Genomic DNA, 17,395 nt, shown 5'->3' with positions numbered 1-17,395 from the left:
ACGGCGGGTATTAAGAACCATCTTCGGTGGTGTACAGGAGAACGGCGTATGGAGGCGAAGGATGAACCACGAGCTCACGCAACTCACCGGCAAACCCAATATCCAGAAAGTGTTAAAAACTGGAAGGATACGCTGGGCAGGACATGTTGCAAGAATGTCGGACAACTATCCTGCAAAAATGATGTTCATCGGGAATCCGGCTGGTACGAGACGACGAGGAGTACAACGAGCAAGGTGGTTAGACCAAGTGGATCATGCTCGCGGAATTGGAGAGAGATAGCCACGAACCGAGTTAATTGGAGAAAAATTGTGAATCAGGCCATGCTGTAAAGACGTTAATAATTACTGAATAAATTAATAACAATGCATACATGAAGTTTGGGTTAACATGTCATGATTAGTCTCTGGGCCATGCGGAGTCAATAATTATTTTTTTTCAAGTGCATTTGCTTGAACAAAAATTCTTGCTACTTTCCCCCCTCACACTATTTGTGAAATGTCTCTCCGATCAAAGGAACAAACGTTTTCGTTTTTTTTACGTTTGTATCCGAACCAACATTTCACTCCAGAAAGTGATTGTGTGCGAACCAATATTTTACTCCAGAAAGTGGTCAGTGTGATTGAAAATGCGTTGTTCAGTGAAAGACTGTCCGAATACGAGTACAAATACTCGCGTAAGATTCCATCGTTTCCCCTCGGATGCGTTCTTACAAAAGCACTGGGTCGATTTTCGTGGAGACGTGAAAATTATTCCGTACAAGGTTTCCCGTGTATGTGGAGTAAGTGAAATGGATGAATTATTATAAACTAATAGTGTTGCAATGTTTTCATTTACTTTTACAGGACCATTTTAATAGATGAAACATCGAAACACCCTTCTAACAATTAGGTCGATTCCATCTAATTCTTAATCACCGACACGTAGCACAGATTGTTTTGTCGTTTTATTTATAACTCTGCGGATTTTATCCGGGAAGTTCCTAATCCATGGAGTGACGACAATATCGCAGAATCTGAGTGTGAAATTCCGAAAATTTTTGCGAAACTCTATCCATCTGTCCGGGGAATATTCAAAACACCAAAATGTTGTGCCAAATATCATAGGTAATTTTTCTGTTTGTATGATACAATCCTGATTGATACATTCAGAATATTCCAATTACAGATTGCACGAAATGTGAAGACAGAATGTTCGGTATTGAAATTCAGATTGAAGACCAGATTCAGGTGGCACGATAGCCGTAGTATGTTCATTCAAGTATTGTTCATTGATTCTGATTTTATTTTGCCTTTTGTATGAACTCGAATGGAATAAATGCTGTAATTTTTGTAATTCGTATTTTTGTTTTAATGAAAGAAAATTTGTTTTTATATCATCCGAAATCACATAAAAAATAATTGGCGGGAAATAAAAATGACTTATAAGTAGTTTAGGTTATCTCAATACAGGGAAACTTCGATATAACGTACCCTCGTTATAACATACACATTTCCAAAGTGTAAAGGAAATTTTGACGTAGGATTACGTCTTTCGGGAACATATTGGGGTACAAATTGAAAATCCAAAATAGAGCACATCGTGGAAGTTGTCCAATTTCAAACGCTTATTGCTCAGTCATTTCATGATGGATTGTTGAGATTTTTGTGTCAATCTATTCCGGCACTCCATAACAATTTTTTACATTGAATAAAATTATATATGTCATGGAACTAACCATCGAAAAATTGGAAAATCTCAACTCCTATCCTAACGGAAATACCCACTTCTGATTAGTCGAAATTGACGACACATGTGGCGGCTCATGTACCTACTGTAACTGTAACTGTAAAATGTTAAGCGTTATCTAAACGGCATAACTGCCTCATTTTGATTGGCCCGATCTACGATTTCCCTAACACAGCCAACGAACCCAAGCAGCCTTGGGTAAATCAGCATTGCAAATACATGAAAGTCGGGGGTATTTTTGTTCCGACTGAAATGTGTTTCCCTAACACAGACTTTAAATCCAAGGAGCGTGGGGAAATTGGCATTCCAAACACATGAAAGTCGGGGGAATTTTTGTTCCGACTGAAATGTGTTTCCCCAACACAGACTTCAAAACCAAGGTGTCTGAGGAAATTGGCATTGTAAATTTCAGCAAGTCAGTGGCATCTTCGTTCCGACTGAAATGTGTTTGCTTAACACAGACTTCAAAACCAAAATGTCTAGGAAAATCGGCTCTGCAAATAAATGCAAGCTTCGAGTACTTTTGTACTCGCTTGCCTTTGTGCAAACTAGAATATGTTTCCTTAACACGGTCTCCTAAACTTAGGAACCTAGGAAAATCGTGCAGACACTAGAGACGAATGAACTTTCAAGTTTAAATCCTTTATAGCATAAACAGTAGAAGTTGAAGTTTTTGATTCATGCAAGTCGGGGGTATCTCTGCACCCGCATTTTTTTTGCACTCCGCAAAGTGTTTTCCTAGCACGGATTACAAAAGCGGGTACGAACATAACGCTTTGGCTCGGTTTTACATTATTGTATTGAAGGATATAACTTCATATCTTCCGCTCATTGAATTTCTACGCATACCATTTGATGATTAGGCAAAATGTTGTTAACCATTTGCTGCGATAACGCCTATTCATTAAACAATATGCGTTCGACATACATGTCAAAATCGGAACTGAGTGCCTGAAGTTCATATAATCAAGCGAATTCGCGGTTCGATAAGTACGTACACTTGAAAGATGCAAACTTCAGAAGCAAATGTAAAATAAAATAATCGTTTGAAAATTCTCCCGTTCACAAATTTTGTTCTAGGCATCATACCAACCGTAAAAGGACTGTCATCAAATTTACTATCGCAATGCATGAATTGACCTTACATGACATTTCACAATCTTTTTGCTCACAAAATAAATATATTGAATTCAATTGAATTCGGGAATTGTTTCATGCCATCAAAAATTTAATCAACACAAACAAATGATTGATAATCTAAGGTAGTCCCACGTCAACCTTGCGGTTATATCATAGATATAACCCACCCATTTTTTCTTTTTGATCTTGATTTGATTTGATTTGATCTTCAATTTCGACTGGGGGAATCAAAGTATAGTACTGAAGTTTCAACTGGGATGATGATTTCCCCGTTGTTGGGTGATAGAAAACGTGAAACATTTACGGATACCTACGCAGTACCGTTCGCTCTACCAAGTTAATTCTTAATATACATCATGTTACATAACGAACAAGACCACGTCGTGCTATACTTCTTCTTCTCCTTCTAACGTTTTAAGAGTGGCATGCTCTAGAATACGCGTGACTTCAATTCCATACCTTTTAATTCATGTTCACTTCACATTTAATCATCATTAGGTAAAAATCTATTGCGTATGTTGTTAATGAAAACTAATAACTGAGCATAACTAAGCATAAGAGTCGAAACCGTAGCTAGTTCTTATTAGTAATTCATTAATCTTATTCCATCGAAGAGCCAGTAATCATTCTCAAATAAGTATTTGTTCTTGTAATCGAGGTGTTTTTTTTTGTCATCGGGCATGTAGAATCAAACCGTCCTTTCAAGGATTCTAATCGTTACAAAAATCGCTTCTTCTCGGACAGTGTCGCAAAATAGAATCTAAGTTATCGTTACAAAACAGCATCCACCGGCAACCCGAAACAAGTACAAACACCACACCACTGCATTCAAGCAATCGACCGGCAACTTGCCAGGTCTACAAATACTGCATTTAAGCAAACGACTGGGCTCTCGCCACGTCCACAAATACTGCATTTAAGCAAACGACTGGCATTGTTCAGTCCGAGAAACGCACTGAAAAGTATTCGCTCCGTAAGCCACGCCCACTTTAGTTTCGTCGCGATGCACTTGCCCAAATGAGGGTATATAAGGCGATGCACTAACCGCGAACATCATTCAGTTTTATCTCGACCGTGTGACAAGCAACAAGGAAAAGTGAACACCATCAACAGCAGCGGAATAAATAGCAGCAGCATTGAACCAGCGGCATTATGATGTCAGCAGCAGTGGCAGAGCAAGAAGAATAAGAAGCAGCATTGCGTCAGCAGCTATATTGCGTCGCAACAGCATTGCATCAGATCCAGTGTTACGTCAGTAGCAGTGGCAGAAGAAGAAAAATACGAAGAAGCAGCATTGCATCAGCGGCTCTACTGCGTCATCAGCAGCGGGGGAAATATAACATCAGCAGTAGCAGCGAGTGAATTTGAATGTATTTAAACAATTCAGTGAGAATAATTACAATGAAAGCAGTCTAAATAAAGCATAACCAATGTCTCCATCTCGCACTAATCAAACCCAAAATCCATAAAGGTTTAAGAAGAGTTTTTTCAAGCATTTCCGAAAAAGTAAAAATGCTCTTTTCAGAGCATGTAGAGTTTTCCATGCATGGAGCGGAGCCATTAGGGCTCCCACCCGGCGATTAAGGCGTGAGGAACAAGAGTGTTCCTTCCACGCACCGGTTGTGTCCAAGAGTGGATCAACGCATCCTACATACAGTCCACCCCTAGTTCCCAGCAGACGGAACAGGCATTCCGCCACGTCCACAAATACTGCATTTAAGCAAATGACTGGCATCCCGCCACGTCCACAAATACTGCATTTAAGCAAACGACTGGCATCCCGCCACATCCACAAATACTGCATTTAAGCAAATGACTGGCATCCCGCCACGTCCACAAATACTGCATTTAAGCAAACGACTGGCATCCCGCCACGTCCACAAATACTGCATTTAAGCAAATGACTGGCATCCCGCCACGTCCACAAATACTGCATTTAAGCAAACGACTGGCATCCCGCCACGTCCACAAATACTGCATTTAAGCAAATGACTGGCATCCCGCCACGTCCACAAATACTGCATTTAAGCAAACGACTGGCATCCCACCACGTCCACAAAGACTGCATTTAAGCAAATGACTTTGGAGGTCATGGTCGGCTATCCGCCACGGCCATGAATTATTACCATCAGGTGATCCGTCACCGTCACAACAGACTATCACACATGCAATGATTAGCAACCATAAATTATTGTCAGCAGACAATCAACCAGAAATACGCTATAGGCACAACAACAAAAAAGTAATACAAAATTTCAAATACTAATTCCAAAATAGTAGTCGCCAACGGTCGTAACTTTCAATCGAAATTTTCAATGGCCATTCTCGCTTTTCATCTATATCATCTATATTTTCACCGTCATTGAGTTCCACCATTTTGTGTCCTTCTTCTACATGCAATTCTAGGAATTTTCATCTATTACAAACGGGTATCTACAACACAAACGATATCAATTATTCAAATTAATGGAACTTACTTCTGTTATCTATCCCATCCTCGTCACCAATTGAAGAGTTTATCGCAGCTCTTTCTCAATCAATTCTGGTTCTCACCACTATTTACGGCTTCTCCTTCTGTCTCCAATTTTTTTCATTCTTCCCGTATCTCTGATCTGTCAAATCTCTAGTCCCTAGTCTATTCAACCAAGGGTCTACACTCGCAGATATGAATCTGATCGATTATCAAGATTCATATAAATTGTGAGGATATAAAAAGAATGTATATAATAATGAACCCTACAGGTGCTTGGGGGAAATCAGCATGTAGATACCGTCGTGGTCGATAGTTTAACTAACGACGCGCACAAATGGATAGTGCTCATTGTAACTAGCGTGGGCATTGCTGATTGCATACATGCTGGCGAATAAGTAGGGAGCGATGAATGAGTGTTTTTTTAAATTTTCGTTCAATAAGAATCTTTCGTTGGATTAATTGAAGAATGATATTTCAATGAACTGAATAGAACTTATGTTTGACAGAATATAAATAAAATGTAAATTTGGAACTTCTATGTTCGTTGCTTCGTGAAATTTCATATCAATGACCGATATCAATGTCCAATTGAAATTCGCATTGATGCATGTAGCATTGTTTTCCGTTGGGTTTAAAGCGAAAATGTAAATGGGTAAAAATTATGAATGAAATTACCTTTTCCATTTCAAATATATTTTCTCTATAAAAAATAACACTTTTTTTCTGGTGAGAAAACTTGATAATTGTGTTCGATAATGATAATTATCTTATATTACATTGATGAGGTTTTTTTTCTTTATTTCATCCATGCATAACACAGTAGCCACCTCGTCCAGGACCACAGAGGGCGACTTTCATCATTTCATTTCTCTTAGGCATCTTCTATCGTGATACGCACCATCAAATTACTAATCACCATCTTTCTATCATTATCACTCGGTTATGGACACTGGTGGAGTGAACAAACAATACCTAGCAACCAGACAAAACGGCCCTTTAATCGTCAGTACGAAGGGAAACATCATGAGAAAGGCTGGCTTCGCCTTCTAATTAAATTTATTCAATAACTTTACTGAAACAGCAACACAATAATGTATTATAGGCTACGTTTGTGAGTTCTTTGTTATGCTTCGATATAACGTACAATTCGATACAACGTACAATTTTGAAAGCGAAATGTACGTTATATCGAAGTTACCCTGTAATACTGAAATTTCAGTTCCTGCCAAAATATCAGCTAGATCTTTTTGATTCTGAACGCTAGCATTATTTGATGCAAAAAGGTAGTTCATTCATTTTTATGATTTTTAATCATTTTTTCTTTGATAACAATACTTTCTCTATGTAATGGAACAACATAAAAAAAGTAACACTTTTATCCCCTCCTGATTATTGGATCTCTTTTGACATTTCAATTGGATTCTTTTTGACAACCAATTTGATTCTCTTCGAAACACCGAAACACCGTGTCTTGAGCCATCCACGTAAATCTCTCTGCGTAGTACAGGAGATTTGCTCAATTCTTCTCTGAGTGTACCTTCTATTTGGAACGTAGCCAAACAAACGCTGCTGTTATTAAAAAATCAACCAGAGTGCGCGCGAGTACAATATGATGCTTAACAGGGTAACTCAACTGGCTACCCTATCTTTCCGTCAATCGGTCTATTCTCTTTTCGTTCATGTTCATGAAGCCACACTGTGAGAGAACCCGCCGCCGCCGTCGTCGTCGACTAGTCGCGTAGTGAAAACGAGTGCTGATTTTTTCTCCTTTTTAACGAGCCATCATAGCGCGGCGCGACGTCCGAAACAAACCGAACCATGAGCCATTGCTGAAGCAAACTCTGGCGTAGGCTGTGCGTGAAAAAAAGTACTTGCTGATCAACTCGCGTGCTGGAAATGTGATGTCAAATTGGCGAAATTTGATGTGGAAATAGTGCACCTCTTTTCGGAGAAAAAAAAATAATACCCGCTGAGTAGCGTGAGTGAGTGGGAGAGGAGGAAGAAAAAAGAAGAATCGAAGATAATGGTTTTCGGATGAAATCAAAAGGAGCGAGAGAAGAGAAATAGTGAAAGATTTTTTTTCTGCCTTCAGTTGAGAAGAGAATTCAGTGTCTGTGTGTGCGTTTGTTGTGTTGTGTTTTATTTTCCTCAAAAGATTTTTCTGTACGGAGAGTTGAAGCTAAGGAAGTGTCTTTAACCTTTGCCCTAGCGAGGAGTTTGCTTTTTGTTGTTGTTTCGTGGCGATCGCTGTTTTCCGTGGAAGAACGCATATTCCCTTCTTCCGGAAGCACAAGTGCCACGGATTAAAGCTGGAATCAAGATGAGTTCCAATAATACAACCAACAGCAATACCACTAGCAGCAACAGCAGTAGCAACACTGTCAGCAGCAGCAGCAACAGTGGGACGAATAGCATCGAAGCCGAATTCAACCGACTCAATTCCAAAGAAGAATGGGGATCCATTTTCACGGTGAGCGTTTTTCCATTCAGACGAGATTTGGGCTTTTTTTTCCATACACATCCGCCGCCCACACAAAGCCACATAGGCATGCCCACAACCACAATCTCATCCGAAGCCGGTTTTTCCTCGGATCCATCGAGCCAACCAACGTGCCTCCGCAAAAAGATTGAATTGCTATGCGCCTTTTCTTCTGCCTCAACCGCAAAATCTCTCAGCTTATTGTGTGTCACGGATAAACACGTATGGGAAGAATTAGTCACGGACTGTGGTGATCCTTCGGAGCGCTTTGCGAAGCAAACTGCTGTAGGCTGGCATTCCGAGACGGCGAAAAGAAAAAAAAAACATTCATGAGTGCTCTATCTCGTCGGACAGAGCGGTATACTGGGCTGGCCTAGTTGGGATTCGTTCTGTTGTTGTTGTGTCGGAATGTGCACCAAATTGCATCGGCTGGAATAGTGTTGGAATAGAATGGCTCGGCGATAGTTTCGTAGTATTCTGCTTATACCGCTTCTGTGTCACCAACAACATGTAACCACTCGGCTTTCCTCCAGTTTGCATACTCGATGCTGTATATGGACGAATGTTTCGTCATGTAAAAAGGATTAAATGTCTAATTGGGTTCATCGGAATTTACCGCCTATTTGTGGCAAGGATTAAAAACGGAAGGAGGTTGAAAATATTAGTTTGAATACAATGTTTTTGCTCCTCACTGCGCATGAACCAATGCGATGAATTTTGAAATAAACTTAAGAGTGTTACCTGTTAAAATTCATTTAACAATATCAGATGTGCTACTGGAAATCCATTTTAGATTAAATATTGTTTTGCTCTATACGACCACTGATCTGATGCAGCTCAAAAGAGTGTCATTATTGCAGAATTTTGCTAATAATGTGACCCATCCTTCGACAGGTTCGGTTATACAAGGTTTAGATCCAATAAATATTGTTACGGCTTCTTTGGCCGGCCATGGAAAATCCCCTCGGCGAAAGCAGTGGGCCATTTAGATGGTCTTTCATGATAAACAGTGGTAAGGAGATTAGGAAACAATAGGACGGAACTAAATGTCAAAATAAATAATCAAAAGTAAAAAACGCGGATTGAAACGTGATCCGCTTAAAAGATCCTGAAAATCTCGCCAGCAAGTATATTTTCCGATTACAAAATCTCTAGGGGAATTAATGTTTTTTAGAAAAACATATTGAGAATTATTTTTGCTTAGAGGCATTTTTATTGCATGTGCAGTCATGCATCCTTATTTCACAGTATGATTAAAACTCTTAATTGTGCGAACATTCACTAAATAATTTTGTGTCCCGAATGAACTTAACTTCATTTCGTTTTCACCGTTCATCGTGACGTTCGTGATCAGGCCCAATGTGTCATGCAAGTAACCTCTTACGAACATACGGTAGAACCCCGATTATCCGCGAAATAGTTTTGCTAGGTCACCACGATTAACGAAAATCGCGGATAACGCAATATGCGACTAAAAATGAGGTGTAAGCACGAAATAAAGATATTTACTATCAATAAACTATCCATTTGCAAGGTCGTGTGCACCAGTGGTCAGATAATATGAAAGCTATAACCAAAACAAAAGAGCAAGCGGCTACGTCTCACTGACAAATTTTGAGAAGCTCTACACTGCCGTTCTATGCATAGTTATCCTATGTTCCATAATCAGCAACTGAGAAAAACGTAATCAAAATTTTTTAAGCATATTTGTCTACCAGAAGCTTTAAGCATTTCAGTTTGGCAATACACCGGTTTTTTTATAAGTAGTAAACTATTGTTTAATGAAATGTGAAGAGTTCCCCTCGCTTAAATCAATCAAGTTTATTTGCGATTTGAAAATACATGGTGGGACAGTTATGCCTAGAATAACAACATGGGACAATTGAACTTGATGTTGTTTTTTGAAATACTGGGAACAAACAATAAGGTAATCCGAAAGATTATGCATAAAAACATCGTTTTATGAAGAAGGGAATGATCTGCAATTCCTTTGCAGAATATAAATCTCCTTGTTATTAGGCATTCGCTATCAAAGTGTACACGTGTTCTGTTAAACTTTTTTTCTATTTGTTTGAGAATTAGTTCGATATTTCAAACCCGAAATGAGTGCATTAGCCCTTCTGAAAGTGTGACATGAAATTCTTGTAGGGGAGCTGAGGGTAAGATGGACAGTGGGGGTATAATGGACAGGTGATTGATTTGTATAGTTGCATTATGAATTTCAAAATTATTTTTCTCGCGAGCGATAAACCTGTACGCTTCGTTTATTATGAACCTGTCCATATTCCCCCCACTACATGTGCATTATACCCGCACCAACAAAAATGTTCTACTTTTTGGCTTGTTTAAATTTTAGCAAAAAAGATGGAAAAACACATTTTCATAGAAAATTTGGCCAGTTATTTCGAAAACCAGTATATTGAACTGTAAGAAACTTTTAAATTTGAGTTTCCAAAGATACAATTGAAGTTTTCCTTCACATGTCCGTCTTACCCTCATATCCCCTACTTGAACCGATTCATTCATTATGGATCTACGAAAAATACATGGTGGGACCAGGATTGCCAACTATAGTTTAAAAAAATCAGGGAAAATAAAAATCAGGATAAATCAGCATAGCTCATATTGGGTTGTCCGGAAAGTTAACAAACAAACAAAAACATCATTTTCAATTAAAACATTATAATTTAATTTCGTATCCATAGTTTTGTTTCACAATCTTTCGTCATCTTTCACACAGCTTAAAAATTCTATCCTCCCAGAACATGTTTGCTTTCTCGTCGAAAACTGCTGCGAGCCATACATGTAAGAAACAGGTTGCTTGGTAGTAGCTCATAATACAGAATCCATTCCAAATCCCACCAGAAACAGAGTATATATCGGAAATGCTAGTGTTCCGCCTGACTTTTTGATTATTGATATTTTTTCAAAAAACCTACAGCTACAATCAATTTCAGAGAAATCAATATTAAAATTTTCACTGAATTCATCGTTCATGCTTTGAAATGAATATTTACTCAACAAATGAGGAAAGCATGTCAGTAGTTGAAGACTTGTTGAATTTTCCTTATTTTTTATGATATTTAGTACGGTTATAGATATATTCACCATAGTCTCATTATTAGAGTTTGATTCTCACGCGTATTCTAGAGCTTGCCCTCGGAATACATTCAAGGCGTGTTATTTGGCTTAAGAAATCTCAACTAAGTATTAATAAATGACGCTAACTAATGCATACTTTGAGACGGTCAAAGTTCCACAGGGAACGTTAACGCCTTTCAAGAAGACTTAGAATCAGACGAATAATTTACAATTAAAATCTCTTTATATTGACTGTGGATTCAAAATTTTTCTCTTGGGTAATTTTGCACTATGAAACGTATTCCTACATTAATAACTCTGGGGATACATCTACATACACATTATCCTCAATAAAGCAATTTGTTCCTCAAACTTAATCTCGTCGTTATTTCTGTGAATATTGCCAGTCTAGATTGGCTTAGCTGTCATCCTTTGTGGAGAGAGTTTTCGTACCGTCAAATTCCAGAACATTTATTTTCTTGGTGAGCTGACGATAGCCTAGCTGGATGATTCCCCACACAATTGTGTAGCTCAGAATAGAGTTGGGCGAGCGCTCACGAGCCGCTCATTTGAGCCGGTACGTCAGAAAGAGCGTACGATCCACGGTTCTTTAAAAATGAGCCGCGGCTCTCAAATGAACGGCTCTTATATGTACGGCTCTTGAATGAACCACGGTTCAAAAAAGACCCACGGTTCTTTTATGATCCGTGGCTCTTTTTGAAGCGCGGTTCATTTAAGTGCCGTTCATTTGAGAACCAAGGTTCAAAAAAGAACTGCGGTTCATAAAAGAACCGTGTTTCTTTTGAGAGCTGGCTTATTGATAAAGAACCGTGAATCGTACGCTTGTTCTGACGAACCGTGGCTAGCGGCAGTGCGGAAGAAATATATGTTTCCCATGCTGCTTTTCAAGTGGTTTCATTTATCTGTTTGTATGTTTGTAAATTTTGGCGGATTACATATTTTCTCGAAATCGAATTCTCCTATCAATATGAGTATCTAATAAAATGACTAGACTAGTAGGACACAGTTATTTATGTAAAATGGAAATCCAAGATGGCGGCAGTTATAAAATGACAGACTACTAATTTCGTCAAAACCCCATCAATATGGGTATCAAATGAAAGGGTTTGCCTAGTAGATCACAGTTATTTATGAAAAATGTAAATCCAAAATGGCCGCCACCCCAAAATGGCGAAATATGATTTTTTTCCAAAACCTCCTCAATATGGGTATCTAATGAATGGACTTGACTAGTCGAACACAGTTATTAATGAAAAATGTAAATCCAAAATGGCGACCGTTACGAAATGGCAGACTACATTTCTTCTGAAAACCCCATCATATGGGTATCAGATGAACGGGGTCGACAAGTAAATCACAGTCCCGCATATGGTATCGAATGAAATGATTTGACTAATATAATACAGTTAATCATAAAAATATTCCATTCGAAATATTTTAAAAACGTTTGGGATATAAAACGGGGAGAAAACTGTGTCGTTATCGAAAACTGCTATATTCTCCCGACTGATAATTCGACATGATCAACATTATATGGATCAAGTGAAATCAGTTCTAGTGATTATAAAAAAGCTCTGTATAAATTGATTCCGGAGCTGGTAAAGCGATCTACAAATCTTGAGTCAGACGAATTAGTAGCCTAACAAATACCGTTAGATCCTCGCTTCAAGCACCAAGGTTTTGGGGATAACAGAAAGTACAACTATGCACACCAGTCGTTGATAAGGATGCTAAAAATGACATCCATAGAACACACACATACGAAACTACCACAAATTGTTGGTGATGAAGCTCTGTCATCTGTATGGGAGGAGTTTAATGCATTGGTTGGCCATCTTCGATCCTCACATGATCCAAAAGCTGTTGCAACATCTATTGTAGATAAACATTTAGCGGAACCACATTTGCTGTGACTAAGCGACCCTTCGTTTTGGTGGAATGAAAGGAAATTTTTCTCTCCGCGGCTGTATCTTTTTTTTGAAATAATTATGTATTCCGGCGACTTCAGTACCATATGAGCGAGTTTTCCCGAAAGCAAGAATAAAGAATATCATTGTGATGGAAATATTTCAGAGAAAACCTTTAGTAATATTTTTACTTTTCTCTGCACTGATTATTGTTTTAAACCTTATTTTTTACGTCTTCCATTCTTTACATATCCGAATGAACCAGTTCTTGAAAAGAGCCGTCGAGCCGCTCAAATGAGCCGGCTCTTTTCATTGAGCGCACGGCTCTGAGCTCACTGAAATGAACCGTTTTGCCCATCTCTAGCTCAGAACCTTAATGCAATGGCGTCAGTTTGATGCAATGATTGCAATGCTAGAGACATCAGTGAGTGAGTAATTTGGTCGCGTCCACAGCTCAGTCTAAAACGAAGACATGTGATGGTGCAAACAAGAAAGAACAAGCGATGTTCATTGTTTCATATCTAGAATGATACTGAAAGTTTGCCTTTCCTTCTTTTCTTTGTTGAATTAAAGAGACTTTAAACTTCTTCAGTTCATTTGTCTCTAGCCTTCAAAAAGGCCATTGGAAAACTCTACTCTTTCCTCATATTACTCCTTCACCTCCATTGCCTTGACAAAACCATTCGATCCCTCGCTGTCCAGCTGGCCTAGCAACGGTGTTGTCCAGTGGATGTCCTCACGAAGAATGAAGTTTTTCTTAACAAGATCCACTGTTTATACTCTAGGCAAATATTTCCCTTCGTTCTTCTTCTTTTCCTTTGTTCACGGAGACTTTACATCTTACTATTTCCACTTCGTTGCTCGTCGATAAGTTGCTTGTTATTGACAGCTCTGTTCGGGAAAGCACCCAAATCGACAGAAAAAATGTATGAGGAAATCGCCAGAATCCGTTTACGGCAAAAATAGTTATTAATAGGAAATGTTAAAACTGTTCCCGACGTATTTAAACCCTATTTTTATGGATCATATGTTTATTATTATGAATCATTTTTCACTAGGTTGCTCTAATTTCACAATTATATTTAAACTGCTTATATTTTAATTTAATACATTACATATTTCTGATGCTAGTTGTTGCACTCGGATGGTTCTATTTGTGTACACTGTTGTGGTTCTAATAGTGTAAAATAACAAGAAATTCTACTCTACAGAAAAGAATTTAACCCAGTTAGGAAAAAGTTGAATTTTTGTTCATATCCTTGACTGTTTTTCACTTTTTCTAATCGGAATATATGAGGGGTGATAGATAATTGCATCAATTGATAGGAAATACTTCTACGCATCTTCCACAATGAATAAAATGTTATTTTTCATGATGATAAACGAGTGGAGGCGATCTGGCGTAGTGGTAACATCCATGCCTCTCACGCTAAAGGTCACGAGTTCAATTCTCACTCCCGAAATTCTTCCAAAAATGGAAGTAAAAGTGACGAACCAGCCAAATGAGTTGAAAGTCACTTTAATTCAGATAAAAAAAAAAAAAAAAAAATGTCACAGGAGGGTTGTGTCCGAGACACGACCGCATAGTTGACGTAGGATTCCGTTGGGCTATTTGTTGATTTTGGATATGCTTGAAGAATTACATCGTTAAACTCTTTGATGATGATTTGATGGCCCTGAAAAGGACAATTTTGTTTGGTTGCTGGGTATTGTTTGTTCACTTGACTAGTGTTTACCGAGTGATGATGACAGAAGTATGGTAAACAGTCGTTGGGTGGTGCGTATCAGATAGAAGATGCCTAAGTGGAATGAGATATGAAGAAAACCGCCCTCTGTAACCCTAGACGAGATACCTCCTGTTATGTATGGATGAAATAAAGAAAAAAAAACTCATCAATGTAATATAAGATAATTATCAATACCGACCACAATTATCTATTTTTCTCATCAGTAAAACCATGTTACTTTAATATAGTGAAAACATATTTGAAACGGAAAAGGTAATTTTGTTTTATAATTTTTACTTTCTGAGCGTTCATTCAACCCAATGCGAATTTTAATCGGACTAACAAACCCTGATACTATATGTAAAGCATATGGGAAATCACTTTTTTTTGAATATTTCTTCACTTTTTAAATTTTTTCTCGCCGCATGAACTTTCCTTGGGTGATTGGTTTTGGTTGGTCACCTTGGTTTTTATTTATGAAAAGTGAAATAAATCGTTTCATACATCAAGTTATTTTTAGCACAATTACTACCATATACAATTTTACACTTACACTTGTACTAAATTTTTCACAATACACTAGCGGTCATTGATATGAAATTTGACGAAGCAACCAACATTGAAGTTCAAAATTTAAATTTAATTTGCTAGAATCAATCGTATCACTCACCCTACTTGCAATATAAAAATGCCCTTCACTTGCATATATTTGCAATTTAGATGTCCCTCGGGCACCTTGGTTTTGATGTCTCTGTTAGGGAACACATTACGGTAGGAACAAAAGTTCCCCCTACTTACATGTATTTGCTATGCCGATTACCCCCAGGCAGCTTGGTTTTGATGTCTCTGTTAGGGAACCGCCGCATGTGTCGTCAATTTCGACCAATTAGAAGTGGATATTTCCGTTAGGTAGGGGTTGAGATTTTTCAATTGTTTGATAGTTAGATTCATGACATATATCATTTTCTTTAATATAAAAAATTATTATGGAGTTCTGAAATCGATTGACGCAAAAATTTAATCAATCCATCATGAAATGACTGAGCAATAAGCGTTTGAAATTGGACAATTTTCACGATGTGCTCGATTTTCGATTTTCAATTTGTACCCCAATATGTTCCCGAAAGAAGTAATCCTACGTCAAAAAAAAAGATGATAAACGTATGTAGAAGATTTTTTTTCATCGAATATGATCCTCTATCACATTCTGAAAGATTCCGGATATATGTAATTTTTTGTGTGAGAAAGGTGTTTTCTGACATTAAGGGGATAAATCAAAAATAGAATTCTTATATATTCCAAACACAAAAAATATATGTGTATTAAACCAATGAAAACATTTCTTTTGACTCAATTATGGGTTGCAGGGTATTAAAGGATTCGATTGTATTCTATGAAAAGCAACTGGAGACTGTAAAAAATCGCGTCCGTTCGGTATTTGGTCGGTGTTAAGTCAGAGGGGACCAAGTCGCCAAATTGAAAATTTCGAGTTATTGATTACATTTGGTTAAGCATTATGTAAGCTACATACCACATTTATCAGATTTCGAAAATCACGCATACAGCAGGTATAATTGGTCGAAATTGTTCTGATTAATCAACGAAAACCCCTCATAGTATGCAGTCAGAGCGGACCATGTACCATTTAGCATGGCGAAATGGCTCTATATCATGTGCAGAGTGGACCATGTATCAATCATTTGCATATTGAATTTAAACAATTTTCAAGCGCCGAATTCAAACCGACAAAACATTTCTTGAAGCTAATAGGTACCTTGTTGAAATGTGCTTGTATCCGTTAGTGTAAAATGTTCACATCCGATTCATAAGAATCAGATAGTCAGACAGACAGAAATATATATATATATATATATATATATATATATATATATATATATATATATATATATATACTAGCTAACACGGCAAACTTCGTCCCGCCCATTTACTTGATTAATTCTCGAGTAATGCAGAAATTTGCGTTTTATTTGTATGGCAGCCACCCCTAAGAGGGGGGGGGGAGGGGTATCTAACCATCATAGAAACATTTATGGCACCCTAAAACTTTCACATGCCAACTTTGGTTTCGTTTGCTTGGTTAATTTCCGAGTAATGCAGAAATTTGTGTTTCATTTGTATGGCAGCCCCCCTTAGAGAGGGGGGAGGGGTCTCAAAATATCACGAAAACCTTCCCCGGCCCCAAAAACCCCTACATACCAATTTTCATGTCGATCGGTTCAGTAGTTTCCGAGTCTATAAGAATCAGACAGACATCACTCCATTTTTATATATATAGATATATATATATATATATATATATATATATATATATATATATATATATATATATATATATATATATATATATATATATATATATATATATATATATAAAAATGGAGTGATGTCTGTCTGATTCTTATAGACTCGGAAACTACTGAACCGATCGACATGAAAATTGGTATGTAGGGGTTTTTGGGGCCGGGGAAGGTTTTCGTGATATTTTGAGACCCCTCCCCCCTCTCTAAGGGGGGCTGCCATACAAATGAAACACAAATTTCTGCATTACTCGGAAATTAACCAAGCAAACGAAACCAAAGTTGGCATGTGAAAGTTTTAGGGTGCCATAAATGTTTCTATGATGGTTAGATACCCCTCCCCCCCCCCCTCTTAGGGGTGGCTGCCATACAAATAAAACGCAAATTTCTGCATTACTCGAGAATTAATCAAGTAAATGGGCGGGACGAAGTTTGCCGTGTTAGCTAGTATATATATATATATATATATATATATATATATATATATATATATTTCTGTCTGTCTGACTATCTGATTCTTATG

General features: G+C 37.8%; 1 protein-coding gene across 2 annotated transcripts in view; it reads left to right on the top strand.

Annotated features, from left to right (window-relative positions):
• Nucleotides 1-7,019: 7,019 nt before the first annotated feature.
• The window catches only part of LOC129764989 (tyrosine-protein phosphatase non-receptor type 61F), a 66,567-nt gene continuing 56,191 nt past the window's right edge, over nt 7,020-17,395 (top strand). For both annotated transcript variants that reach the window (XM_055764706.1, XM_055764705.1), the window contains exon 1: nt 7,020-7,809. In XM_055764706.1, the coding sequence (XP_055620681.1) occupies nt 7,660-7,809 (150 nt within the window). In that variant the 5' untranslated portion in view covers nt 7,020-7,659. The remainder of the gene's footprint in view (nt 7,810-17,395) is intronic.

Source organism: Toxorhynchites rutilus, chromosome 2 (genome assembly GCF_029784135.1).
Source record: "Toxorhynchites rutilus septentrionalis strain SRP chromosome 2, ASM2978413v1, whole genome shotgun sequence".
Taxonomy (NCBI): Eukaryota; Metazoa; Arthropoda; class Insecta; order Diptera; family Culicidae; genus Toxorhynchites; species Toxorhynchites rutilus.
This window is presented reverse-complemented; position numbering and strand designations above follow the sequence as displayed.